This window comes from Microcaecilia unicolor, chromosome 10 (genome assembly GCF_901765095.1).
Source record: "Microcaecilia unicolor chromosome 10, aMicUni1.1, whole genome shotgun sequence".
NCBI classification, from domain to species: Eukaryota; Metazoa; Chordata; class Amphibia; order Gymnophiona; family Siphonopidae; genus Microcaecilia; species Microcaecilia unicolor.
The window spans coordinates 22,247,762-22,275,249 of record NC_044040.1 but is presented as its reverse complement, the minus strand read 5'-3'; the positions used below and the strand labels follow the sequence as shown (position 1 = coordinate 22,275,249).

At 43.1% G+C, this 27,488-nt stretch overlaps 1 protein-coding gene across 1 annotated transcript in view; it reads right to left on the bottom strand.

The window, feature by feature from the left end:
• KCP (kielin cysteine rich BMP regulator) overlaps nt 1–27,488 on the bottom strand; it is a 198,599-nt gene that overhangs the window by 45,501 nt on the left and 125,610 nt on the right. The window contains exons 30-35 of the mRNA XM_030216418.1: nt 13,450–13,535; nt 12,156–12,246; nt 6,025–6,107; nt 4,589–4,762; nt 3,516–3,695; nt 473–743 (exon numbers count right to left, since the gene is read on the bottom strand). Of these exons, the coding sequence (XP_030072278.1) occupies nt 473–743; nt 3,516–3,695; nt 4,589–4,762; nt 6,025–6,107; nt 12,156–12,246; nt 13,450–13,535 (885 nt within the window). The remainder of the gene's footprint in view (nt 1–472; nt 744–3,515; nt 3,696–4,588; nt 4,763–6,024; nt 6,108–12,155; nt 12,247–13,449; nt 13,536–27,488) is intronic.

The window sequence follows — 27,488 nt, the reverse complement described above, 5'->3', positions numbered from 1 at the left end:
AGCACAGTCATATAATTTTTCTATATTGCAAGAATCGTATTTACTGTGGAGCCCAGCACCTCCCACACTGTATGTGGCTGAAGGAGAACCCAGCCCAGACACTAGCTCCAGCCCTCCAAATGCCTTTCCAGTTTCCAGATGTTATTTTTCTCTTTGGTGGTTTACAGCTTTCAGAATCCCTCCCTTTCACGTCCATTTATGTGACCCACATATTTGCAAAGGAGAAATTATGTCTTACCTGATCATTTTCTTTCCTTCAGTCTTACCAGACTAGTACAGAACATGTGGGTTATGTCTGCTGCTGGTCGATAGATATAACCCACATGTTCTGGACAGGTCTGGTACAGACACTAAGGAACACATATTATCTGAACCATTGCATAATGAAACTGCATATTACTTTGATGTAAATATATTAATATTAACAATAATGATAAAACATATGTTATGGCCAAAGAAGCAAGTTGATTACCTTGGCACTCAGGACAGCATTGGCCTGGTTTGGAGATGGGATTGGCGCAGGTGGTCTTCAGGCACACAACAGGGGTGCATAGCACATTACCATGGAGACAGATGCAACGCTGGCATGGGTTGGATGTTGGGTAGAACGTCTGATGGTTGTCATATTCTTGGCCCTCATACCAGCAGCGGTCACAGAGCGGGCAGCAGGCAGAGGCTGAAGTGGGCAGTGGGTGAGAACACTGCTTAGCGCATGGCTTGGGATGGCAGGTCACCACTTCATTCTACTCAAGGACACAGGGGTTACACCATATTAGCATTTTTGTGTTTATAGAGTCAAGTGGAGATTAAGTGACTTGTCCAAGGTCATATGGAGAGTCAGTGGCAGAGCCAGGATAAAAAGTGAGGCACGGGGAGATAAAGAGGTATATTCTTAAGGGCTTAGTTGAGTAGCTATGTGTGTGAAAATAGATATGTGGCTAGAATGCCTGGAAATGAGTAAATGGATCTTTGGTCACCTACAAAGATGCAAGTGCTTTCACTACACACAAACTTTTAGCTGCACTTAAAAGGCTGTTTTGGTGGATTTGGAGGGGGTATAACTTGACCAGGGGAGAAAATTACATGCATACATGGAGAAATTAGGCTTACCTGCTAATTTTCTTTCCTTTAGTCCTACCAGAACCTGTGGGTTTGTGCCCATCAACCAGCAGATGGAGACAGCAACTAAAAGACCTCTGGGTTCTGCCTTATAAAGGCACCATGATGCCTCAGGTGTTCACTATTTTAATTGACAAACAGTGGAGATATACGACTTCCTTTCCTTTAAATTGAACAATAATCTTGAACTATAATAATTAACTTTGAAAACTTGAGAAGAAAACTTCCCCAGAGAAAAAATTAAACTGCAGATAGAAACAAGAAACTGAGATAAGGACTGCACCTCTGAGTACCTCAGCCCCCAAACACCACCTCTGCTTATGCCACGAAATCAACTCTACAATGCTTTGCAAATTAATGGTCCAGGTAGCTGCTTTACAGATATCTATAGGAGCCACTGCTCATGATTCTGCCTAAGAAGTAGTTAGGCTTCTAGTAGAGTGTGCCTGCAAATCTTGAGGAGGTTTCTTACCCTTGATGATAAAAGCAGATGAAATCATTTCTTTGAGTAAATGTGCTATCGTAGGCTTCTTCCCTTTTTCTTTGAACCTCCAAAAAAAAACAAATAATCTCTCAGATCTTCTGAAATCGTTGGTAAGGTCTAAACGTCTCAGAAGAGCACATCGTAGATCTACAAGGTGCAACACTCTAAATTCCTCACCATAATCTTCTTTTCAAAAGGATGGAAGGGCTTCATTTAAATGAAAAAAAGAAACCAGTTTAGGTAGAAAAGAAGGCACCCTTCTAAGGGATACTCTGGTTTCTGTAAAGCAAAGAAAAGGATTTCTGCATGAAGGGGCTTGTAGATCTGACGTTCTCCTTGCTGAAGAGATAGCTAACAAAACTACAGATTTGAGTATAAGACCATTTAGAATAGCTTTTTTGTTGGGTTCATCATAGGGAGCAGCTGTATGCACCTTTACGACCAGATTTAAATTCCACTCCAGACAAGAACCGCAAAAAGGGGAGATGAATGTGAGAAACCCCTCCCAGAAACCAAACTAGGTCCAGATGCCCTGTATGAGAAGATATCTGAAAAAACCTCTGAAACAGGACAAAGCTACAACTTGAACCTTCAAGGATCCTGGAGCTAAATCTTTAGAAAGACCATTTTATAGGAAGGGACAAAATCTGAGCAATGGAAGGTACAAAGGGCAAAATTACTAGAAGTAATTCATCCTTGTTTAAGAGACAAACAACTGATGGGTCATCCCCATCTTAAACTGGGATCTCCCTTTCCTCTAACTGGTCCCTTACAAAAGCAGACCTTGTTGCCACAGAGTTCCACACAGTCAGAAAGAGCTACCGACACCACAGAACTAGAGCCTCAATCCTCTAAAGCAGTGGTTTTCAACCTTTTTCATCTCATGGCACACTTACAAAGCTTCATATGTGTTGTATCTGACAGTGACCTCAGGTGCACTGGCTGCAGAAAACAATTGAGCCTGGTACTGTGGCTTGGTCCGTAAAATAGGAATAATTTCTGCCACTGAAAAGAAAGCAAATAACAACCAGGTTCCCCACCCCCAACCCCACCTGGGGATAATTTCCGACTACAAAATGAAAAACGTACAAGTCAGCTACGTTTTACCACAAGAAGAAAAAACTTCTCTTTCCTTCCAAAAAGTAGAAAATGGCTGGCACTTAAAGGCAATGAAGTAATACCACACCATAACTTCTTAAAGAAATATTTTCTTTTTCAGAAAGAAAATCAATGAAGGCAAAATACCAGTGTATGGGAAAGAGCAAATTCCTCTGAGATATCTCTCTGATTCCAAATATTTTTAATTAGTCCAAACAAGACGGGAAAATTTCCCTCAGTCTCAACTAGGTACCAGTTCTCCACGTGACTCAGGAGTTACTTTTCTAAAGTATTCAGGAGCTGCATGGTTCCTCTGTCACCATCTGCGTCTACTGGTTGATAGGCACAAATTCACAAGTTCTGGACTGGTCTAGTACGGATGCCAAGGAATTAATTTTCAAAAATGTACACTTATTACTAATATGGATATTTTATGCTCTCACTTGAGACTAACCCCCCTATTAACTAAGCCATGCTAGCAGCTGCCGCATGACAACACCAACACAGCCCATTCAAAGTGAATGGGTTGTGTTGGCATTAGCGCACCATCAGCCGCTAGCACGGCTTAGTAAACAGGGGGATAAATAAGGTATGTGTGTAATTTCCACCTGCTCCAGAGCCAGGTTTTTGAACACTAGTTAGGTGGGTGGTTTATATTTGAAGACCAGGCTGATTTGGGGGGGGCTGCAAGATACACGTGTACTTTGTCTGTTAGGTATCTTATTGAAAATGTATCTAAAGTCAATGAGTATCAGTGGAAATGGTGGAATGTGAACTTTTATCCCATTGCATTAGTCTCTCCCCCAGTACTCACCAGGCAGGTACACTTGGTGCAGCCATCCTCAGGGGAGTCAAACACAGCGCCACTCTCATATACCTGTCCATTGTAGCTACAAATGCCAGTGCAGAATGGGCAGCACTCACCGGGAGGTGTGATGGGGTGCTGACAGGAGACTGGCTGGCACGTCAAGGGCAGACAGGTCACACCACCATTCTGTAATAGTACACAGTACAGAGTTCAACACACAGACAGGGAGCTAGCGTAACGCCCTGACAACTACACCTTCTGTGCTGTCATTCATAAAGTAAACAGGTGAAATGATAAATGAGTCACAGGGGCAGGTGTGAGCCAGAAATCATACAGTTACAGCCACACACAACATGCAGCAGTACAGAATGTGCCCCTCACCACTGCCCCAGGCAAAGCTGGGAGTTTAGGTGTAGAGTATAAACTCCCCGTGGCAGAGCTGGGAGTGCAGGTGTATAGCAGTGGTGTAGCTAGACCTGTCATTTTGGGTGGGCCCAGAGTTAGGATGGATAGGCCTTCTAATACTCCCTCCCCTCTTTGTCCTGCATCTCTCTCCCTCTTCTCCAAGCCCAGATCCAGGATTAGCCCCCTCCCCCAGTCTACCGCAGCATCTTTACCAGTGCAGGAGCGAAGCATCTCCGTTGTCTGCCCTGGCATCGCAGACTTCCCTCTGCCATGTCCAAGAAACAGGAAGTGACATCAGCGAGGGTGGGATGTGGCAGAAGGAAGGCTGCAGGGCTGACACAGGAAGTGAAAGAGCATCACTGCTGCACCGGTGAACATGCTGAGATACCTCAGAAAGGGAGGGGGAGCCAACAGACCACAGGAAGGGAATGCCGAATCCGGAGGTGGGAGAGAGGAGAGCAAGGTTGGCTGCCACTGAACTTTTTTGGTGGGTCATTAAGGATGGGCCTGAGCTAAGAATGGATGGGCCTGTGCCCACTCAGGCCCACCTGTAGCTACGCCACTGGCCTATAGCGCAAACTCCCCATGGCAGGGCTGAGAGTGGAGGTGTTTCAGACAGCAGGTGTGCCACCGTGTCTTAGGGAGATCACTCCTTATCCCTCTCCCTCCCTTACCAGGCACGTGCACTGGTTGCACTTGTCCTCAGGGTCTGGAAAGTTTTCCCCATTCCTGCAGTTTCTGCCATGGTAGCTGCAGCCATCACAGACAGGGCAGTGGCAGGAGTCAGCAGCTGGATGAGAGCAGGCCACGGCTGAGCACATCTTTGTGCCACAAGTCACTTCCCCTCTCTGCAGGGACAATAGGAATAATTAGAAGAGTTTGCAGCCACCTCTGACAATACCCAGCACATCCACGAACATCCTCGATTGATACCAACAGTAGAATGTATCCTATAATTTGCATATTTGTTGAGACTGTGTGTTCATTCAATTCAAACTTTTGAACTACTATAACATTATTCAATTTTCATTCAGTTACATGTCTTTATTGTTCTACATTATCGATACATTTATAAGAACTGTCTATTATCGTTTATTCCTTTACTAGACCGTCACTTATTACAATAGTAAATCAGAACGGTTTACAATATAAAATAACAATAAAATAATATAAAAACAATAAATAGACGTACTCTGAAATCCATTTGTAATAGGAAAGCACTACAAAAGGACCACACACATACAGATTTCACAGACTATGGTTATAAAAAAACTTTAGTAAAAACACAAAAATAATAAAAATCCTATTTTTTTTTTTTTTTTTAGTATATGCTTTATTTCTGTTTTAAATATTTATTTCAACTGACTCTCGAAAAAGATATGTTTTTAAACCTCTACGAAAGTGAGAATAAGAATCCTCAAGCCTAAGTTCTTTAGGAAGACAGTTCCAAAGAGACGGTGCTAAAAAGAAAAATGCCGATGTCCGTGTTGATTCCCATCTAGCTTTAGATGGAGCAGGAATTACAAGTCTATTATCTGTCAATGACCGAAGTGTCCGAGTTCGAGTGTAAGGAATAATAAGGTTAGACAGATATGATGGACTAAGTGAGTAAAAAGCTTTGTGAGCTAATGTCAAAACTTTAAATCTTGCTTCCATTGGTAGCCAGTGCAATTGATATAATAGTGGAGTAATCCTTTCATATTTTGTATTGCATTTGGATGTTTGTGATCCTTAAAAAAATTTAATAAAATTTACTTCAAACTAAACTATAATATCCATTACATCCACTAACATTGCAGAGTGATACCAACACAAGAACACAACCCTAATACTCAATGCACCCTTGATATCTCTAAGCACTATCTCTACTGGACCCTATCCCATAATACCCAGTACAGCTCATAACATCAATCAGCAGTGTCAGCGCTGAACATGAAAGGCAGAAGGAAGCTGAGGAATTAAAAATAGAAGTGGACAAAGAGCATAGGTAAACTCTGGACTGGAACTGTGTTTGTTTTTAAAGACCTGGAATGTCATGCTTGCACCTTTCAGATCTTTTCTCATCTCTAAGTGTAGCTTTTCTCTTTCCGTTGGTTAGTAACTCACGTACCATGCAACGGCACTGCTCACATCTGCCTTTGGGAGCTGGGAAGACCTCACCATCCACATAGTCCCGCTCCTGAAAATGGCAGCCTAGCCACAGGGAGAAAAAGCAGGCCTCAGCCTCCACATCACTGAAAACAAACACTGCCTGGCAAAGCCTGGACAGTACTCACTTAAAACTAATAGAACATCTTTAACCAGTTAACTTTAGAAAAGGCATTTTTTCAGTCAACTTAACTGGGCAAAGTTAACCAGACAGAACTGAATATTGGCACAAACTGGGTAACTTTAAGCCATGCCCCAGGAACCTACCAATCCCTCTCATACTTAACCAGTTAAATTATAACCAGATAATGAACTGTCTGGTTACAATTTAACCTGTCACTATGCCTTGAAATTTAGTACAAACTATATTTCTGGTAAACTCTCAAAGTTAACTGGATAAATGGATTTTAATATCAACCTCTGATGTTTTAGACTGGATTACACTATGTTAATAGTAACACAGGTGTTCTTGTCAGTTACACTCTGCGTTAGTTACCACAAAGAGTGAACGTATGTCAAAAGCACTGTTAATGCACGCCAATTACCCTACACATTGTAAACGGTAAATATATTCCAATGAGGTAGTAAGATGTAAAAGTAAGATAAACGACTCATTACAGAAACAATTAATGAGTATTAATACACACATGTAATGTAAACGTATTCATGCAAGAACTCTACACCATGGAAAAGGGTACTTGAGATTTTGTATTGTAATACTTTTAAGAATGCACTTTACCATCCTTTTAGCCTGTGCCTCATTTGCATCTCATTAATATTAGCATTAACAGTAACTGAATTCAAACATGCGTGGGATGTGCATAAAGGAATCCTGTGCAGAAGGAAAGGAATGGATCCTCAGAAGCTTAGCTACAATTGGGTGGCAGAGCAGGTGGGGGGAAGAGGGGTTGGTGGTTGGGAGGCGAGGATAGGGGAGGGCAGACTTTTATACGGTCTGTGCCGGAGCCGGTGATGGAAGGCGGGACAGGTGGTTGGGAGGCGGGAAAAACTGCTGGGCAGACTTATACGGTCTGTGCCCTGAGAAAGACAGGTACAAATCAAGGTAAGGTATACACATGAGTTTATCTTGGGCAGACTGGATGGACCGTGCAGGTCTTTTTCTGCCGTCATCTACTATGTTACTATGTTAGCCATTCACATGTTAATAGTCAATGTTAACTCAGTTTTGTATATCGATACCTTAAGTTAAAATTATAATGTCTGTCTTTATCCAAGTGGCAGCAAATTAAAATTATATTACTAATCCACACTAAAGTTTGTCTATTACAGAGAAGTCTTAATCCTAATAGGGGATATATATATATATAATAGGAAGTACCTAAAACATTAACAACCAGTGGCGTTCCTAGCCTGGATGGCACCCGGGGTGGATTGCCGATGCGCCCCTCCCCGGGTGCAGCGCGACCCCCCCTGCTAAATGACACCTCCCTCCCTCTGGCGAAATGACACCCCCCGGGTGCACGCCGCTGGGGGGGGGGGGGGTGCCGTGGCGCGCGCCTGTCAGCTCCAAGTTTGCTAACTTCGCTCGTTCGCTGCAGCTCCGTCTGCCCCGGAACAGGAAGTAACCTGTTCCGGGGCAGAGGGAGCTGCAGCGAACGAGCAAAGTTAGCAAACTCGGAGCAGGCGCATGCCGCGGCGTGCACCCAGGGCAGACCGCCCCCCCTTGGTACGCCACTGTTAACAACAAACAGTACTTCTGTTCTATATAAATTACAATTACAATAGAGTATACCAACTATGTGGGTTTAATTTACCTATCCCTGGAAGCCTCCCACTTACCTGAAGCATTCTTTGGCTGCCTTTAATTTAAAGGTTTGCCCGTCTGCAGGAGGATCACAGAAGATTTGTGTGACTTTGCAATTCCCAGTGTTTCTCTGTGTTTTTTTTTTTTATCACAGGGATAAGAACAGTGGTTTTATATTGTAGTGGAGTTTTTTTTCTTTCTTCACTTGAGAACTTGTTGGATACAAAGATCAGCAACGTTCAATATCTGCTACAATTATTAAGAACTGGGTTTTGTGTGCCCTTGTGTTTTTTTTCGGGCTCACTGACTGATCTTTATTGAGATTGTGCTCTGATGATACACAGAGACTGAAGAAACTGCAATTTAGGGTTTATGTTCAATGTTCTTTGTGGGATTTACATATGTGATCAGGGTATAAGTCTGGTGTGGATGGCTGTGGGAGTGAGTTGCAGGGATACATAGTAACATAGTAACATAGTAGATGACGGCAGAAAAAGACCTGCACGGTCCATCCAGTCTGCCCAACAAGACAACTCATGTGTGCTACTTTTGTGTATACCCTACTTTGATTTGTACCTGTACTCTTCAGGGCACAGACCGTATAAGTCTGCCCAGCACTAGCCCCGCCTCCCAACCACCGGCTCTGGCACAGACCGTATAAGTCTGCCCAGCACTATCCCCGCCTCCCACCACCGGCTCTGGCACAGACCGTATAAGTCTGCCCAGCGCTAGCCCCGCCTCCCAACCACCGGCTCTGGCATAGACCGTATAAGTCTGCCCAGCGCTATCCCTGCCTCCCAACCTCCAGTCCCGCCTCCCACCACTGGCTCTGGCACAGACCGTATAAGTCTGCCCCGCACTATCCCCGCCTCCCAACCTCCAGCCCCGCCTCCCACTACCGGCTCTGCTATCCAATCTCGGTTAAGCTCCTGAGGATCCATTCCTTCTGAACAGGATTCCTTTATGTTTATCCCACGCATGTTTGAATTCCGTTACCGTTTTCCTCTTTTGGGAATTCTTGTAATGCACTGGTTTGTTTTCACTAATAAAGATTTTGTCATTTATACAGAACAGGAGTACTGTCTGTTGTTAATATTACAGAGAAGTGACACAGAAGAATTAAATTCTTCTACAAAGAGAAAAAAAAAAAGAACCTGAAAACTACAACCCACGCCAAATCGCTAGCAAGTGTTTAATATTGCCGTTTTCTATCTTCCATTCCACTTTAAGAAAAGATGTGAGGAGTAAAAGAACAGTAAGAAACTCTCTGCAGGAGAAAAAACTGTTCCTAAAAAAAAAAACCTCCACTTACTAATTAATAATAACTCCTCTGTAGCAATTCTCCGAAACGTAGAAAGTGCTACTACTACTTAACATTTCTAAAGTACTACCAGGGTTACGCAGCGCTGTACAATTTTAACACAGAAGGACAATCCCTGCTCAAAGAGCTTACAATCTAATGGACAAATGTAGAGTCAGTCAAGTAGGGGTAGTCAATTTGGGCCATTCTCGATTACATGAAAGGTATAAAGGTTAGGTGCCGAAAGCAATATTGAAGAGGTGGGCTTTGAGCAATGATTTGAAGATGGGTAGGGAGGGGGCTTGGCGTAGGGGTTCAGGAAGTTTATTCCATGTGTAAAGTGATGCGAGGCAGAATGGGCGGAGCCTGGAATTGGCGGTGGTGGAGAAGGGTGTTGAGAGGAGGGATTTGTCCTGTGAACGGAGGTTACGGGCGGGAACGTAAGGGGAGATGAGGGTAGAGAGGTAGTGAGGTGCAGCAGACTGAGTGCATTTGTAGGTAAGAAGGAGAAGCTTGAACTGTATGCGGTATCTGATCGGAAGCCAGTGCAGTGACCTGATAAAATAATAATATAATATAAATATTTGCACTTATTACTGTGATCTAACAAAAAACTTATCTTGTTGATCACGCTGTTTTCCATATACTGCTGGTGTGGGTTGGAGTTTTGAGGTTCCTTTTTTTTAATTTGTAGAAGAATTTAATTCCTCTGTGTCACATCTCTATTAATAGGCAATCCACACTATAATGTCTACCAGTTCATTCACCATTATCAATGTCTTCCCAGGGGCCAGCACTGCTGTTATCACACTAATGCAGTGAGATGAAGCATTATCACATGACACCACACACAATGAATAGTTTATGTGTAATATAGTGCAGGGCCATGATAACATATCTACTCTGAAACACCTGAAAATGGCTGGTCCACCTGGTGCAACAAAACCAGGGTATTCCTGGGGGATGTCTGTGTCACTGTGCGATACAGATTTGGCAGAGAATTTCCCCTCCTCTGCAGCCTTTCTAAGTTGCAAGCATCACTGCCAGCTCACTCAGGTTGTATGAAAAGGTTATGTCAGCCTACATGAGCTTAAAGCAAAAGACATAGGCAGCGATCCTAAAGGAGTGAGAGTGAGTGGTTGAGGCAGACTCGGGAAACAGGACATAAGTGTTGTCATACTGGAAAAGACTGAATGTCCATAGTAACATAGTAGATGACGGCAGAAAAAGACCTGCACGGTCCATCCAGTCTGCCCAACAAGATAAACTCATGTGTGCTACTTTTTGTGAATACCTTACCTTGATTTGTACCTGTCCATTTCAGGGCACAGACCGTATAAGTCTGCCCAGCACTATCCCCGCCTCCCAACCACCAGTCCCGCCTCCCACCACCGGCTCTGGCACAGACTGTATAAGTCTGCCCAGCACTATCCCCGCCTCCCAACCACCAGTCCCGCCTCCCACCACCAGCTCTGGCACAGACCGTATAAGTCTGCCCAGCACTATCCCCGCCTCCCAACCACCAGTCCCGCCTCCCACCACCGGCTCTGGCACAGACTGTATAAGTCTGCCCAGCACTATCCCCGCCTCCCAACCACCAGTCCCGCCTCCCACCACCAGCTCTGGCACAGACCGTATAAGTCTGCCCAGCACTATCCCTGCCTCCCACCACCGGCTCTGGCACAGACTGTATAAGTCTGCCCAGCACTATCCCCGCCTCCCAACCACCAGCCCCGCCTCCCACCACCGGCTCTGGCAGACCGTATAAGTCTGCCCAGCACTATCCCCACCTCCCAACCACCAGTCACGCCTCCCACCACCGGCTCTGGCACAGACCGTATAAGTCTGCCAAGCACTATCCCCGCCTCCCAACCACCAGTCCCGCCTCCCACCACCGGCTCTGGCACAGACCGTATAAGTCTGCCTAGCACTATCCCCACCTCCCAACCACCAGCCCCGCCTCCCACCACCGGCTCTGGCACAGACCGTATAAGTCTGCCCAGCACTATCCCCGCCTCCCAACCACCAGTCCCGCCTCCCACCACCGGCTCTGGCACAGACCGTATAAGTCTGCCCAGCACCATCCCCGCCTCCCGCCACCGGCTCTGCCACCCAATCTCGGCTAAGCTCCTTAGGATCCATTCCTTCTGAACAGGATTCCTTTATGTTTATCTCACGCATGTTTGAATTCCGTTACTGTTTTCGTTTCCACCACCTCCCATGGGAGGGCATTCCAAGCATCCACTACTCTCTCCTTGAAAAAATACTTCCTGACATCAAGCCCAGTATTCAGTTTCCAACAGGGGCCAATCCAGATCACAAGTACCTGGCAAGATCTCAAAAGAGTTAAACAGATTTTCCCAAGTCCATCATAACAACGGATTATAGACTTTGCTTTTAGGAAATTATTCAAACTTTTTAAAACCCTGCTAAGCTAACTGCTTTTACCACATTCTCTGGCACCGAATTCCAGAGTGAGTTGAGGGCTGTCAGTTCCTCTTTGTGTCCTTTATGTTTTTTTTTTTTGGGGGGGGGTGGAGAGTTAAGTGAGAGGAGGAGCAGGAGAACACACTACAGTCTGTTGAAGTGGTAAACTGAAACTGAGGAGAGAGGAGGAGAGAACAAACACAGCAGGGAAACTCCCACATGTGCTCAAAGCTTTCCTGAAGCTATAAGAGAGGACCTCCATCAGGAAGAAGTCACTCGTTTGAGAGTCTGCATCCCCCCCCCCCCCAATTGTGGACGAAGAAGCTGCATCACCGCGTCGTAAATCCTACAGTACTGCAAAACCCTGCATTATTCCCCAAAATAATACTCTGAATATGTCAATGTTTCAATTCTAGATTTTTGATATTGTGCATCCAAATGCGGAATAAGTATTTTTCATGGAAAGGTGGTACCCATCTCTGATCTTGACTCTCTGTCCCCTCCTTTCACTCTCTTTCTGTTCTGATCATTTCTGGGTCTGATTTACGTAGTATAGCATGGCACAGTCTCCAGTGACGGTCACTGCAGGGCAGGCTCTCACCTTGACAGAGCGGACAGTCACAGGGCCCAGTGACAGGATGGAGGCAGGAGGTAGGGGAACACAGCTTCCGTGCGCATTGCACAGATCCACCCTGCAGAAAAAGAAGACAGTGAGATGAAGTGCAGTTTTCAGAAGAGTCCCTTCATGAAACAAGAGCACATTGTACAAGAGCACAGATCAAGAGGAGAGAGAAGGAAACCAGCCATGGATTGAAGAGGTAATGCAGTGGCATTCCTACGGGGGCTGACACCCAGGGCGGATCGCTGATGCGCCCCGCCCCCCGGGTGCAGCCCCCCCCGGCGAACAAAACCCCGATCCCCCGGCGAACCCCCCCCCCCCCGGGTGCACACCGCTGGGGGGGGGGGGGTGCCGCGTGCCTGCCGGCTCTTCGCTTTCATGCTCCCTCTGCCCCGGAACAGGAAGTAATCTGTTCCGGGGCAGAGGGAGCATGAAAACGAAGAGCCGACAGGCGCGCGGCACCCCCCTAGCGACGTGCATCCGGGGCGGACCGCCCCCATCGCCCCCCCCCCTTGCTACGCCACTGAGGTAATGGTAAGGGGACCCTGGATCCTCAGTAGCTGGTTCCAATGCTACGGTCTGGGTGAGCTGCTCCAGATGATATAAAAACCAATGCTGGACCTGGGAAGAGCCAGTCTGATCTGATTTCTTATTGTGTGACTGTCTTGTTGAACCCCACCCCATCACAACGAGGACCCACACCACTGAATGTTCTGTTTGCATGTAATGTGCATGCAGCATGAGTTCTGGAAACATTTAGTTTCGGTGCCGTCTGACTTCCTTGCAGCCGATTGGAGGGCATGGGAGAGCAATGTTCGATTTTATGAAAGTTACCATCCTCAGAGAGACTTTAAAGTTCCTACACAGTGAGGTAGGGAGGAGGTTCTCCAAGGGAGGGGGAAGGGGAGCAAAGTAATTCTTTTTCATTACCCAACAGAGCTTTCTATGAAGCAGCTAGTGTGTGCATTCTGACACTATAATATGCAACTCTTTCAAACCGATGCTCAGCTTGGTACAGCGAAACCATGGGGATGCAGGAATGCTGCAACCGTGATTTCGCTGTCTTTGTCAGGACGCAGTCTGCTGGAGATTCCTGAGCTGGGTCTAGGTTTACAGTCCTTGGTTGGGACTGAGTAGAGGGGATGCACAGTGCCGGCACTAGATGGAGGTGGGTGGGGAGACAGCTGCATATCCTCTGTTGTAATTGTGAAGAGTTTCAGCTAGTTAGAGTCATACACATTATTCTTAATTCATTAATTGCCCGGTCCTCACATACCCTGCATGTGCACTGAGAGCAAATGGCATCCTTGGGATCAGGGAAGCTCTGTCCATTACTGATGGTTATTCCATGATAGAAGCATCCTGCAGGGAAAAGAGAAGGGATAGCAACTGATTCCACAAGGATCTCAGCACTTTTCCAACAATCAGCCCTGAAAGAGTGGCTGCAAATGTTACTCTGCAACTGAGAACAATGATCTGCAATGACGAATCACATTCCAGGACCACATTCTGCACTCTGTAGAGCCAAAGGTAAAGTGATCCTGCACAGCTGAATGATTCATCTCAGCCACTCTTCTCCTTAAGCTGAGTGGGAGTCCTCCACCTGCAGTCCTGCCAGTGGGTGGTGCTGTTTCACTATCACATTGTCAATAGTGAGGGACAAGCAAGTTATGAAGGACTCCAGGGAACCTGCCTGACCATAGTGATTGAAAACACACCGCCCTCTACTGGAAGCAGTGCAGTTGGAGGACACTTGCTCAGCTTAGAGGGAACAGTGAATTCTCAGCTCAAACGCTACTGCAACTCCACTGCTGTACTCAGTATTGTAAAGCACCGCAGGGTTCTCAGTCAAGCAGAGCTCCAAACAGCTAAACACACCCCGGCCAATATTCAGTGCCGGGCAATGTCTGTCTTGGCATCGGCACTGAATATCCAGGGCTAACATGTTTTCTGGTTGCCAGAGCCTACATAGATCCCAGAAGTACTGTACTGCAAGGTTACCGCTAGAGGTCATGGCAAGCATTTTCCTCAGGTAGCTGCAAGGGGCAGGAGTGAGTGGGTTTCGCTCCTGCCCCAACTGTCTCCGTTGGACCACCAGGGATTGCAGGTAGGCCCGCTTAGCTGTGTGGGTGCCACAACTGAATATTGTCAGCACCTCCCCACCACCGCCCCATGTACTTCCCCTGAACTGTCCATTTTGTTGATGGCCAGTCAGAGTAGATGCTCAGTGGCAGTGCCCAGTTAAGTGCCACTGAATATCAGCGGTTGGGTGGCCTTGGGCAATTTAAGTAGGCAGGAGCCTCTCTCCTGCCTACTGAAATTGCTTTGAATATCCGGCAGACCATGTCTTCTTATTCTGTGTACGTAGGGTTTCTAAATTCTGAAAGAAAAAAAACTCACCACCTGCAGCTACTCAAGCTCTGCCCCACTCCAGCCTATGCCAGAGGCGGACTGACCATTCGGGCAACCAGACAGTGTCTGAGGGCCCAGAGACTCTAGGAGGCCTAGCGGCTCTGCCTGGATGCCCGCTGCACACTACAGCCTTCCCCGGTCCTACCTTTAAAGACGCGCCACTGGTGATTGTATAATTATACTACAGCAAGAGGCCCTCACTGGATGCCCACCGGAAGGGTGGAAGGCCTGATTTTAGGACTCAGGCTGTAAAAATACCAGCTAGGTTTAAAAATCTATGACTGGCTGCGCAAGGACGTGCTTTTCCTGCAAGTTAATATGTGTTCTAGCTTAAGACCTATCCACTGGAATAGTGGTGGGCCAAGCTACATAGCTTTAACCAGCTGAAGAGCACTGATTAGGCCTGATAGCCAGCTAATGGCCTTATAGCAGAGAGCTTGGACTCTTGGTGAGTCCTAATGAAACCTGGTGCAACTTCCAAATTGAGTGTAACACACATGATGCAGAAATTAAAGACAGAAATGATAAGAAGTTTGGTTCATAACACTGAGTCTGTCTTTATAATATGGCACTCAGATTACAAGATGATATGAACCTAATATATCCAAATTTAGATATCTTCATAAAAAAGTTGTTTTGTTCATGTTTTGATGTTTGGATGTCCGTATCTAGGGAGATGTTCATGTTTTGATGTTTGGATGTCCGTATCTAAGGAAGTGTTTACAAAAAGGGAAGTTGCACAACAAGTTGCAATACTAAAACGGAAGAGCACCTGGCCGGAGGGCATGACTCATAGATTAAGCAATATTAGAGAAAAAAATCCCTCTCCATAGACTTGTATTAGGACCAGATACTACTGTATATAAGGGGAGGTCATCAGATAGAAAGTAGGAGGTTCTCCCCAACTCATCTAGGACGCAGAGCTCCGGTCAGCTGAATCCAGAATTGGTCTGATGAATGTATCTGATTAAAGTCTGATTTGTAAATAAACTCCTCATTCCAAATGATGATTTGTGGGCTTCACTTAATGATGAAAGGCTGTAAGTACAAATGCTTTTGCTACATCAGATTGAGGTCACTCTAGCCTTCTTGGGGGGCTCGGGACCCCTCAATTCTCAACATTGGTGACCCCGGATCGCTGATCTGACACAATAGCCCCCCAATACTGTCCTTCTTTCCCTAATTTTTGAACGCAGAGGGGATAAATATTTGCGTTCAAACCTTCCTTTCTGTCTTTCAATATTCTGTTCTGTTCTTTCTCACCCTCTTTTCTTTCTTTCTATCCCGCCCATCTTTTGATTTGCGTGATGTGCGCAAGAGTGTATTTGGTGTGTGATTGGTGCATAACACTGAATCCAGGCGACTGCGATGTGGGGTGTGTTACCTGTTTCTTTCACGTTCAAATTCTTTGGATCGGTCTCAAATGCTAGCATTCTCGCTTAACGATCCTTTGAGGTTTGGCGTTTTATTTCTTCTTCCCACCCTACGCTTTGTCTTTATTCCTCCTTTTTGAATCCTCGTTCTTTTGTTCTTACTATGTATTCAGTTCTTTGTTTTTGACTCCCTATGGATCTTCTTTATTCTTCTGTTAGATCTTACTCCCCTTCCCCGTCTTTTTCCCTGTTCTCCTTCACTCTAAGTTTTTCTGCCTCTACCTGTGCCTCTACCTGTGTCTGTCAGATGTTCTAAGAGCTCTCTTAGCTGTCCCGCTGTCCCTTCTTTCTTTCCCCCCCCCCCCGTGCCCGTCACTGTGCTCTAGATTTTCCTTGTCACTTTCTCCTGTCCCTCATCAAACCTTTCTGCTTCCTCACTCTCTGATTTCACCCTTTTCTGTGATTAAGCCACTCTAGGCTAGGTGTGTTTCTGGGTAACACTGCGCGTTTAGACTGAAGCCTGTCTATACAGTATCTTTTCCTTAAAATCATTCTGCTTTCTCTGTTCTTATAACCACTCTTCAAAACCGATCACTCAAACCTGACAGCCCCCACCTTTTCACTTCTGCTTCCACTTGCCTATTTTGTGTAGTTACCGTTATGTATCTTATGAATGTCTACTAACCCTATTCTTCTGCTTTAATTTCACTGGACTGGCATATACCCTGGTGAAAAGTGCCCATTTGAGGGGTACTGGGAACTGGTATTCAGTCCGCTCCTTTTCTAACCCCTTCCTCTGGTACTCTTCTGTTTTTCTGCCTTCTTCCTCTGTTCTCTTATCGCTTTCTCCTTCTGCCCTGAGCTGGCACATTTGTTTTTCTGTTCTTGTCCTTTTGTGAGTCTGTCTAACGATTGTTAATTCTGACCCAATCGGGTGTTAGATTGAGTTACCTTTTACTGTCACTATGCTATCTGCAAGCTTCGGTTAACGGCGCTCAGCGTCCTAGCCACTTATTGGCCTAATACTTTTGACTATGAAGGAGATGCCGGTTTCCTGTACGGCTGTGGTTTTTCTTCGCACTTTATTTCTTTTTTTATATTTACACACATTTGCGGTCCCAAGTCTACCGATTCTTTAAGTCTCTCACTGTCTGTTGCCAGTTCTAAGTATTGTTAACCGGTGTCTTTATTTTGCAAGTGCGTCTCATGCCTCGAGAGCTTGCTGTCCGTTCGTGTGCTGTAAACAGATTGTCACCATCTTCCGCTCTGATAACCCCCCCCTTCCTTCCTCTCATACAGCTTTAAACCACACTTATTTCTATGCCTGCCTGCTTTGGAAACCCCCCCGTCTGAAACTTTCATGATATTATAACTCTCCACTTGAGAAGTCCCGGTCTGTATTCTGTCTCTGTTCCCCGCAGCCACTTTAGATGCTTCCGGGTTTAATTTTCGCTGCATAGACCCCGTCTCTGCCACTTTCGGCACCTTTCTGCCATACTCACTATATATGAAACTGCTACTATGCTCTAAGCCTTCTACTTTTGTATTTTGTCTTTGCTAAAAGTCCCAAAAGTCCTGCACTAATCCTAACAGTTATCTGCGTTAAGCTCCCGTGGTTACTGCTTCTCTAAGTAAATTTGCCACAGCCTCGGCTGTAAGACTTTTAAATTTATCTCACTTCCACCTATACTTTCTCCTTGCAAAAGGTCTCTTGGCTACTATTTTCAGTTGTAATTTTAAATTTGTACTTGTCCTAGTAGCTGTTATCACACCCTTTTAATTTACAATTTGTTCTGGGACAATGTTATATTTTTAATTAATAATGTTTAAGATTTGTCATTTATTTTCCTATTTGACATTTGCTTTTGGTCATTTCTAGCTTGTGTAATCGGTTCTGAATTCACTTTTATATTAAGGTTTCCTGTTGTTGACAATGCCAGCAGATGTTTCTTTCTCCCAAGCTGTGCATAATTTCATATATAATTGCCTAGGTTTCCCTGAATTTGTAGTTTGATATAGGGCTTTATTGTGACATAATTAGGAAACATACCTTTGCAGTTTGCTGTTTAGACGCTATATAGATTATATCCTGCTCCCTTTATAAGCTAGGGGGCTATGCTGTCCCCGCCCATCAGCTTCTATTGCTTGCATTATCTATTTTACTGTTTGTGTTATACTGCGCTAGATATGAGGAGATCTTATTCACTCTCTAGATTAGATTCTCATATGCTTTGCATTTCCGATACTCATATAGTTCAGGTGCTCTATTTTAATGGTGTGCTCGTTTAAAAGAAATATAAGTTATAGCCCCTGCACCGTACTATCGTGTTAGTTTTTTTCAGGATGCTTTTTAATACTTTTTAATCATCGGTGAGCCTGACTATATTATAACGTTATCTACAGGAAATACTGCACTTCCTCGCTTGCGTTGTGGTTTTCGTCCTCCGACTGCATACAGCCTGGACTGGCTTATTTTAAACACTTGTAATAATGAGCTAGGTTATAATATTTCCTGATGAATATTTCCACGTCCTGAGAATGACAATCACTTTTAAATAATATGGTTCTATAAAGAGTTAAATTGTGTAAGTCTTTATAACAAGTTTGATATGAACTAGGATCCAACACAGAAAGTCACATGAAATTACAGTGGTTTATTGTTACATTAAGAGCTAGATAATCCCTTGTATAACTTATATGATAGTATAAATATTCTGTACTATATAGAAGCATTTCTTTGCTTTTACCTTAATAGATATGCATATAAAATATGTTTTACCTTTCCTGTTGAGAAGATGATGGCTGCGTGCCATGAGAATACAGCGTTGCTTCACTTCTTCAGTTATTTCCTGTTGGTTCTTTATAACCCCACCTTCTCTTTCCTTCTAATGCTGCAGCTGTTCTGTTTGTCATCATTTACACATATCATTTCAGTCACTGATTAGTATGTATGTTTTATGCCGTATCATTGGAAGTTCTTGGTGTAAGAATCACATGTTTTAATTTGTTTTTTTTTCCCTTTTACCTGTTTAGCCACAAAAGCTTCCTGCCATCGCATTGGGGTTTATTTTGTTTATTATGTTCCTTTTCTGAATGTATGAGTATTAATTTGTCATATTTATGGGTATTAACTTGTCATATTTGCACCACGATTCTAGTGTCCTGTTTCACAATTTATTGAATTATATGCTTCTCTTATATTTTCCTGTTTAGATGCTACTTCCAACCTATCCGGTACCCGCCCCAAAAGCATTTAATATGTATTTGCCTTTATTTCATTTATTCTAGGGGTATAGCTCCGGACTACACATGTTATAATGTCTTTGTTAATATACATTTTCTTGCCTTTTGTTGAAATCGGTGTTCCAATTACATATATGGTTCTCCCCTGTTATTCTTATTATAGTATGTAGTAGTTTCATGTCTTGTTTAAAGTCTATATTTTGTTTCCATATACAGCTCCCAACCTACCCTTACAGCTTATTTTTGCCTTACATTACAAATTAGGTAGGCCCAGTTTTTATCATATAATATGTACACTTATCTTTCCTAATTAGTTTTCTTCTTTTACTACAGGTATGAATGAATTTATTTGTACTGTTTGCCCTTGTATTGCAGGCTTTCTTATTGTTACTGTTCCGCTCTAATGCTTTTGAGTTTCCTTCTCCTGGTTTGTTGAGTGGAAAATATATTGTCTAGTGAATGATGAACGTGGAATTTTTCACATTTTTTGTCCTGACTAAGGTGTTCCAACTAAAGGCTCTTTTTATGACTGTGCCTTCCCCGAAGAGCTTACATTTGTTTTGTTTTGCTTTGGAATATTTCGTTTTTCTCTCTATTTTTCTACCACTTCTATAGTAATTTTCAGGGGCTTTTCCCTGGGACATACTATACTTTTATTGTTTTCTTATATACCAGTGTCACGCTATAACTATTGGGTTTGATACCGATGCCTGGGGCTTACACCCATCGAAGGTGATCCTTCGATGGATGACGGCATCTCAATTAGTAGGAGCAGACTTCCATTCCATTTTCGGAGTGGCCTGCGGATTCGGCATTATTGCCCGTATATGAGTTACCTAGTACAGATGAGCGTGGGAGCAATATAGAGACGTCTGAGGCTTTTCGTTGCGAGTTTGGACTAGTTGACGAGGGCATTCAATATTTTTGGATGGTTAGCTTTTACACGAGAAGTTTCCTAACTTTCCAATGTTGTAGTTTGGTTATTCGTATACGAGATGTTCCCTAACCACAAAAATTTGAGTGGGTTGTTGTACACGAGAAGTTCTCAAACTACAGGTCCTTTGGGGTGATTAGTCGCACACGAGAAGTTCAATCGTACACGAGAAGTTCAATAGTCAGCGGAAACCCATTGGACCGCTGCTCTTCGATTCCTGACACCTTATTCGCTGGTTTTTTGAGTCCTTTTTGGGAGTGTTTGCAATGTCCCTTTTTGGGGGCTCTATCATGGGCTGGAGCTCATGGCCATGTATTCGGGATAGTTCTTGGCAGGCTGGGAAACCCGGTTTCTTCATGCTTTTAGAAGCACACTCTGGGGAGTAGTTTTCATTAATTAGGGGTAGAGTAGTATAAATATATAATAGCTGACACTAGGTATTTATTCACTTATTCACCCACTCTTTGGGTACATCCCTGTTTACTGTTTTTGTCTCTCTCCCTTTTTATGTCACTAGCGGTCAAAGCGTTGAGCTTTCCGCTAATTAGTAATTTTTATTTTGGGTCCCTATGTTGGAGTACATTAGCAGATGCGTGAGTATGATTGTGTTATGTCTCTGCATGTTCTACTATCAGGATAATCATTGCATGTTTTTGTAAACTGTTAGCACATTATCATTTCTAGGTCTCCCTGTTATCTCTGAAGCTGCCTTTTGAACCACTGACCTTGTACTAGCAAATTACAGGTCTGAAGTTTATTTGTAGACCACTTGCTCACTAGGTCCCGTTATTATACATATTGGGTGATGTTGTTCACTACCCATTATATCATATCTTCCTCTCCGCACACAACACCAGATACTGGTGATCTGACATCTATTCAGATCTCTGGTAAGGACTTTCCGTCCGAAACAAACTTTTCTATTTTGCGGTTGACCTCCCTATGCCACCGAGAGCTCGGAAGGGCATAGTGATCCCGCCAACTGTTCTCTTTCTCAATTGATTTTCTGCGCTGGAGAGTACATTGCATGAATCGTGAGTATATTTTCATTTATTGTATGTGTTACTATTAAGCTTGCCGTTGTAAACTTTCATGGCCTATTGGATTAGCTCTAATTTAAATGTTTTATTTTACCAAATTTAGGATTAAGATTTTGTCCTCAATACACAGGGACACCTCTGTATGTGGGACAACAACTGTGTCTGTGTACGAGTGTGGTTTTCCTTTTCTGTTTGTGTGCTGTGACTTGTGATTGGCTACTGGAATATTTATTTTCATTTTTTTTTGTTATTTTGAAACCCTAAACAATTCCTTAACCGTGCACATTTCCGATGATTGGTTTTAAACTATATTTCGAAATATCTTGCTTCCTCTTCTGAACTTTAAGTTTTCTACTTATCAGGATTAGGTTACTGTTTTAATTCTATGTCTATGTGTTGCTCTGTGTCCTGTGATAAATGGCATATATTAAACCAGCTAGTTATTAAGGAATCATTTCTTTAGTTTTAAATTTGTGCTTTAAGGTTACTCTGCGAGATTGCCTATCAACTGCAGTGGTAGTAAATCTCAAAGGAGTGTTTTTTTCCCAGGATTGTATATTATTTCATTTAAGCAATGTTTGTTTGATTTGTGACATGATGTTAAATACCCGATTGATTTTGATTTCTGGTAAATTGCTTTCACTAGAAATGCAAGCACTTTTTTTTAGTTTTAATTTTATAGGTGTGTGTCCGTGTATGTGTTCTTTGAAAATTGCATAATTATTCCAGATATTTACTATAAAAGGTTCTATATTATATGCCATCTAAAACACTGTTTATTTGTGACGTTTTTTAAAATAACTAGTGCTGATATTCACTACCTGGCTCTCTATTGGGGATGTGTTCCGTAAGAATGAATTAACTGTTTTAATTTTTCTTTTCACGTCTTGTCTGCTACTTTCGGACTTCCTTCCCTGCCTCTTAGAGATTTATAATTTTAGGATATAAATACGATAACTTAAACTTACAGTTTTTGTCTGATGTATAGACCTATTTTCAGTCACCATAATATCCACTGCTTGCAGTGAGCAGTAAACTCAAATTAGACACAGGAAGCACCGTTATTTCGTGATTTCCTTAAGACTGAATGACAGAGATTAACCCTTGTAGTTCTTATTTTCTCTAGCGTTCATCTTTACAAATGCTTTGGACTCAGTATATGATACAGGAATTCATTACGTGTTTCAGATTTTTAATAACCAGATGGATTTTTCTATGATTCTGTGTTATCCTTGCTACTCTTTGTTTAGAATTCAATTTAGAATGTAGGTTTACAAGCTGTTCCATTTATCATACTGGTCTATATGAACATATCCTATTGGCCAATTGTCTGCTTATCCTCTGTAATTTAAAATATACTCTAAATTGTGAATTGATTCCTGGGAATATGTAAGCTTATTTTTAGCTATCCCTCTGAATGTGAATCTTGATATGCTGTCATAATTTAGGGCCCAAATTGTGAAAGCATAGAAAGGATCAGTTTAAAATTTAATATAATTTTCATTTTCCAAATTGGCTCTGAGCTATTACAGAGGACTGTAGGTTATTGTCCTTCTCATTTGACCTATTTAAACCTTGTAAAGGTCACGTGAGGAGCCCTCATAGAAATATATAGTTTTTACATTTCTGATATTGGCTTTTCTCTATCTCTCTAAATATCATATTAAAGGCTGTATTTTCCTGGAGCAGACTCTGACCACAATGTTTCCTCAGACTCTGCTGACTTCCTGTGCCAGCAACATCTAATCTACAGAGGAAAAAAAAATTGTTTTCTACTTGTAACTTGTGATTTTATATATTGAGACTATGCTCCACCTACTGGTGCCCCAAGGAACTAACAATGCATTCTTTGACTTTTCTTTCTAATGATCCTGTACTAAGATTTAACTACTAGGCATTACTTGTATCTCATCTCTATTTATTAAGTCCTGTAGGTTGAGTGAAGACTGCTAATCCAATTCCTGATCTACCGCCTCTATTCCAGTTTGATACTTCTGCTACAACTGACCTCTGGCATGAAAAAGAAGCGCCACCTCCTCTAATGAGAAATTTCTTTTGTCCAGATGATGTCATTAATTTAGACCTTCTTGGTTATGCTCTTAAATATTCTGCTGTATTAAATATTTTTGCAGGCTCATCTTTTCCAGAACCTACATGTCACTTTACGTATGAGCTCTCTATTACAACAGACAGCGACCGTGATTCCAGAATATACTTCCATCACCTGGACTATTTATGAGTTTTAAATTTCTGCACATTAGTCTTTAACTTTGACTATGACTATTTGCTAATCTACCCTTCTTTCTGAATCATCTAACTCGTAAGTCCTGCTGGCCTCCTGCAGCTGAGGGCCCAACCCTTGGTGAATGTTAGTCATCGCAGGTGAAGATTCCATACCTATTGGCGATAGATTGCAACGCATTGCCCTCCATACATCAATAACTTGAACCATCAACATCATCTCTTAATTTTAATTTTTATTGTTTTTTTTGTTCCCTTTTCTTTTGTTCCATATACTTACCTATTGTTATTTGATCATCTCTTTGTAATAATTACCAATCTGTCTTGCACATTATGCAAGCCAGAAGTGGGGATATATTATGCAAATCCCAATTCCTAGTATTAAGAGGGCTGCAGTTGACCCCTACCAATCAGGAGATATACTTTCATATATACTATTGCTATTTATGTAAATCGGTTATCATTCAGGCATACAGTCATTTTGCTTATTCCTTTGCCAGCCTCTAACTCTTGATGAACTGTTTATGATGCTGCATGCCTAGAATAAAGACATGGAAAGATCCAAGTTTGTACACCACAAGTACTTCAAGATCTATCCAGGCCCAAATGATGTTAGATCCCCCAAGGTTGTGGTAATGATCTTTACACCTTGCAAACTACTGGACCACAAGTCTTGGGTCCATGTGAAAGATATACGGGTTTACTCAGCCGCAGAACCAGATGTTACCAGCCTAACCATCTCAAGACCGGCCACTTCCTTCAGCAGGCCAGCCTGAAAATCCAGCCCTGTTAGATCTTCCAGATCTCCGTCCAGATTCTTCTGCACTTCCACTGCCTCAACCATGATCGATGAAAGAGAATTCAGAACTGATACTTAATTTGAGATTTACAGTTGCTGTTTATGGACATTATAGACTCATATTTTGTTTTATTTTCAGTTTAGCAGTAATCCTGTCTATATAATGAAAAGGTTTTATTTTTATTTTCCTAATATTTCCTGTATTGTTCTAATTGTTTTTCTAAGAGTTTCCCCGTTATTTCTGCTTATGTAATTTAAATTGAAGTTGATATTGCTCAGATACAAGGGTAACATCAAACCCTAATACTGGTTATGATATCATAATGTAGGTGTAAACCCTGTTAGTATCAACCATTTATGCAATTGTTTAACTTTGGTGTAGGCTTACTTAAGCTGCATGTCTTTCTGTAGGTTTGACTAAGCTCCAAGTGGGGTAACGGATATATAAAATGCTTCCCATACTTCCAGGTCATTATGCATATGTCAAGATCCATGTATGACCTTTGTTAATATAAATTTCCTAGGATTCACCATTTTTGCTGTATTAGGCAACCTCATACTTGCTATCCACTTTTTAGTGCTCATGATTGGATGCTAATGATGAGTAATAGTAAGGTCCTGGAATTCCGACCTGTTTAAGGATTCTGAATACCGACAACCTAAAACAGCCTGCAATCTGAGTGCTAACCATATATTTGTTGAGCCACCATAACAATGCTTAATCAAATCCACCATTCCTTCCGAGGACCACTGAAATAGATACATTAGATTATCTCCCCATGCACTATGCAACAGATATAATAGAAGCCATAGAAAGACCTGAAAGTGTTTATTAGTGCGATCCACCTGAAATTGCTATTACCCGCATACCTATACTTCATGGGATTTTGTAGATGAACTCATGAATTTGTCCCAAGGGATTGGGTAATCTAAAGGGAATTCCATATGCCCAATTAATATATCACCTGAAAATGAAGTTTCCTATCTTGCACCATACCTTCTAGCAATTTGTAAGACCAAAACTCCCCCTCTCGTTTGATAGCTTGCCACCTTCTGGAATGGATGATGACGAGCTTGACGAGCTTTGTGTCACCCCTCCTCAGAGGGGGTGACAAGTGGGGAATGTATAATTATACTACAGCAAGAGGCCCTCACTGGATGCCCACCGGAAGGGTGGAAGGCCTGATTTTAGGACTCAGGCTGTAAAAATACCAGCTAGGTTTAAAAATCTATGACTGGCTGCGCAAGGACGTGCTTTTCCTGCAAGTTAATATGTGTTCTAGCTTAAGACCTATCCACTGGAATAGTGGTGGGCCAAGCTACATAGCTTTAACCAGCTGAAGAGCACTGATTAGGCCTGATAGCCAGCTAATGGCCTTATAGCAGAGAGCTTGGACTCTTGGTGAGTCCTAATGAAACCTGGTGCAACTTCCAAATTGAGTGTAACACACATGATGCAGAAATTAAAGACAGAAATGATAAGAAGTTTGGTTCATAACACGGAGTCTGTCTTTATAAGATGGCACTCAGATTACAAGATGATATGAACCTAATATATCCAAATTTAGATATCTTCATAAAAAAGTTGTTTTGTTCATGTTTTGATGTTTGGATGTCCGTATCTAGGGAGATGTTCATGTTTTGATGTTTGGATGTCCGTATCTAAGGAAGTGTTTACAAAAAGGGAAGTTGCACAACAAGTTGCAATACTAAAACGGAAGAGCACCTGGCCGGAGGGCATGACTCATAGATTAAGCAATATTAGAGAAAAAAATCCCTCTCCATAGACTTGTATTAGGACCAGATACTATATAAGGGGAGGTCATCAGATAGAAAGTAGGAGGTTCTCCCCAACTCATCTAGGACGCAGAGCTCCGGTCAGCTGAATCCAGAATTGGTCTGATGAATGTATCTGATTAAAGTCTGATTTGTAAATAAACTCCTCATTCCAAATGATGATTTGTGGGCTTCACTTAATGATGAAAGGCTGTAAGTACAAATGCTTTTGCTACATCAGATTGAGGTCACTCTAGCCTTCTTGGGGGGCTCGGGACCCCTCAATTCTCAACATGATTTAGTGGCTTCTGTGGGGGGGGGGGGGGAAATGTTCTTTCCTGCCCAGCACCATCGTACTTTAAAAATGGTGGCTGAGACTGTCGAGACCCAAAAGACTACCGCGGGAAGTCTCACCTGCCATTTTGAAAACACGGTGGTGCCGGAAGATGGGGGAATAACGGAAGCGCAGCGGGCAGGAAAGACCATGCCCCCCCCCCCCCCCAGCAGAGACCACAAGACCACCAGGGCCCTTCAGGTAGGACTGGGGCAGCAAAGGAAGCGGCGATGGGGGGGGTGTCAGACAGAAGTCTGGCAGGGGGCCCAGACAACCCTCAGTGCCCAGAAGCCCAGACCACTCTCAGTCCGCCCCTGCCCTATGCTCTGCCTCCTGCCCCATATCCTGACCCCAAGAAATAACTGGAGTGAGACCAGGAGTGTAAGCCCACATTGGGGGAAGGGGATCAGTATAAGAGATTGCACACTTTGGCCCCCATCGAGCTACGGTCACCTCCTCAGTCCCCCAACACACATATGTTTCCTCGTAGGGTATTAAATCCAAAAACAGTCTACATCCAGAGAAACCAGTGCTCCCTCCCCACCATCTCAGCTCACAAACTATTGCAGCTCAGCAAATGCTTGTATTCAAGAACCTCAATGGGTTAGAGCACATAAGTGCATAAGTGTTGCCACACTGGGACAGACCAAAGGTCCATCAAGTCCAGCATCCTGTTTCCAACAGTGGCCAATCCAGGTCACAAGTACCTGGCAGAAACCCAAACAATAGTAACATTCCATGTAGAACCCCAAAGAGTAGCAAGATTCTAGAATTCTAAAGAATAACAAGATTCCATGCAGAATTTCAAAGTGTATAGCAACATTCCATTTAGAACACTAAAGGGTAGCAAGATTCCATTCAGAATCCTAAGTACATAAGTGTTGCCACACTGGGACAGACCAAAGGTCCATAAAGCCCAGCATCCTGTTTCCAACAGTGGCCAATCCAGGTCACAAGTACCTGGCAAGATCCCGAAAAATACCAGGGCAACAGGGGTGAAGTGAGCTCTACAGAGGAAAGCAAGATCTGTGGGATGCTATACATTATAAGGGCTCCTGTGGCAGAGAGGGAAAGAAACGGAGAGAAGTTAAAGTGATATTTGAGCTACTTCAGTACTGCAAGTGGCCATTAGATGTCACTACAAGGGTAATTTTTCTCCAATA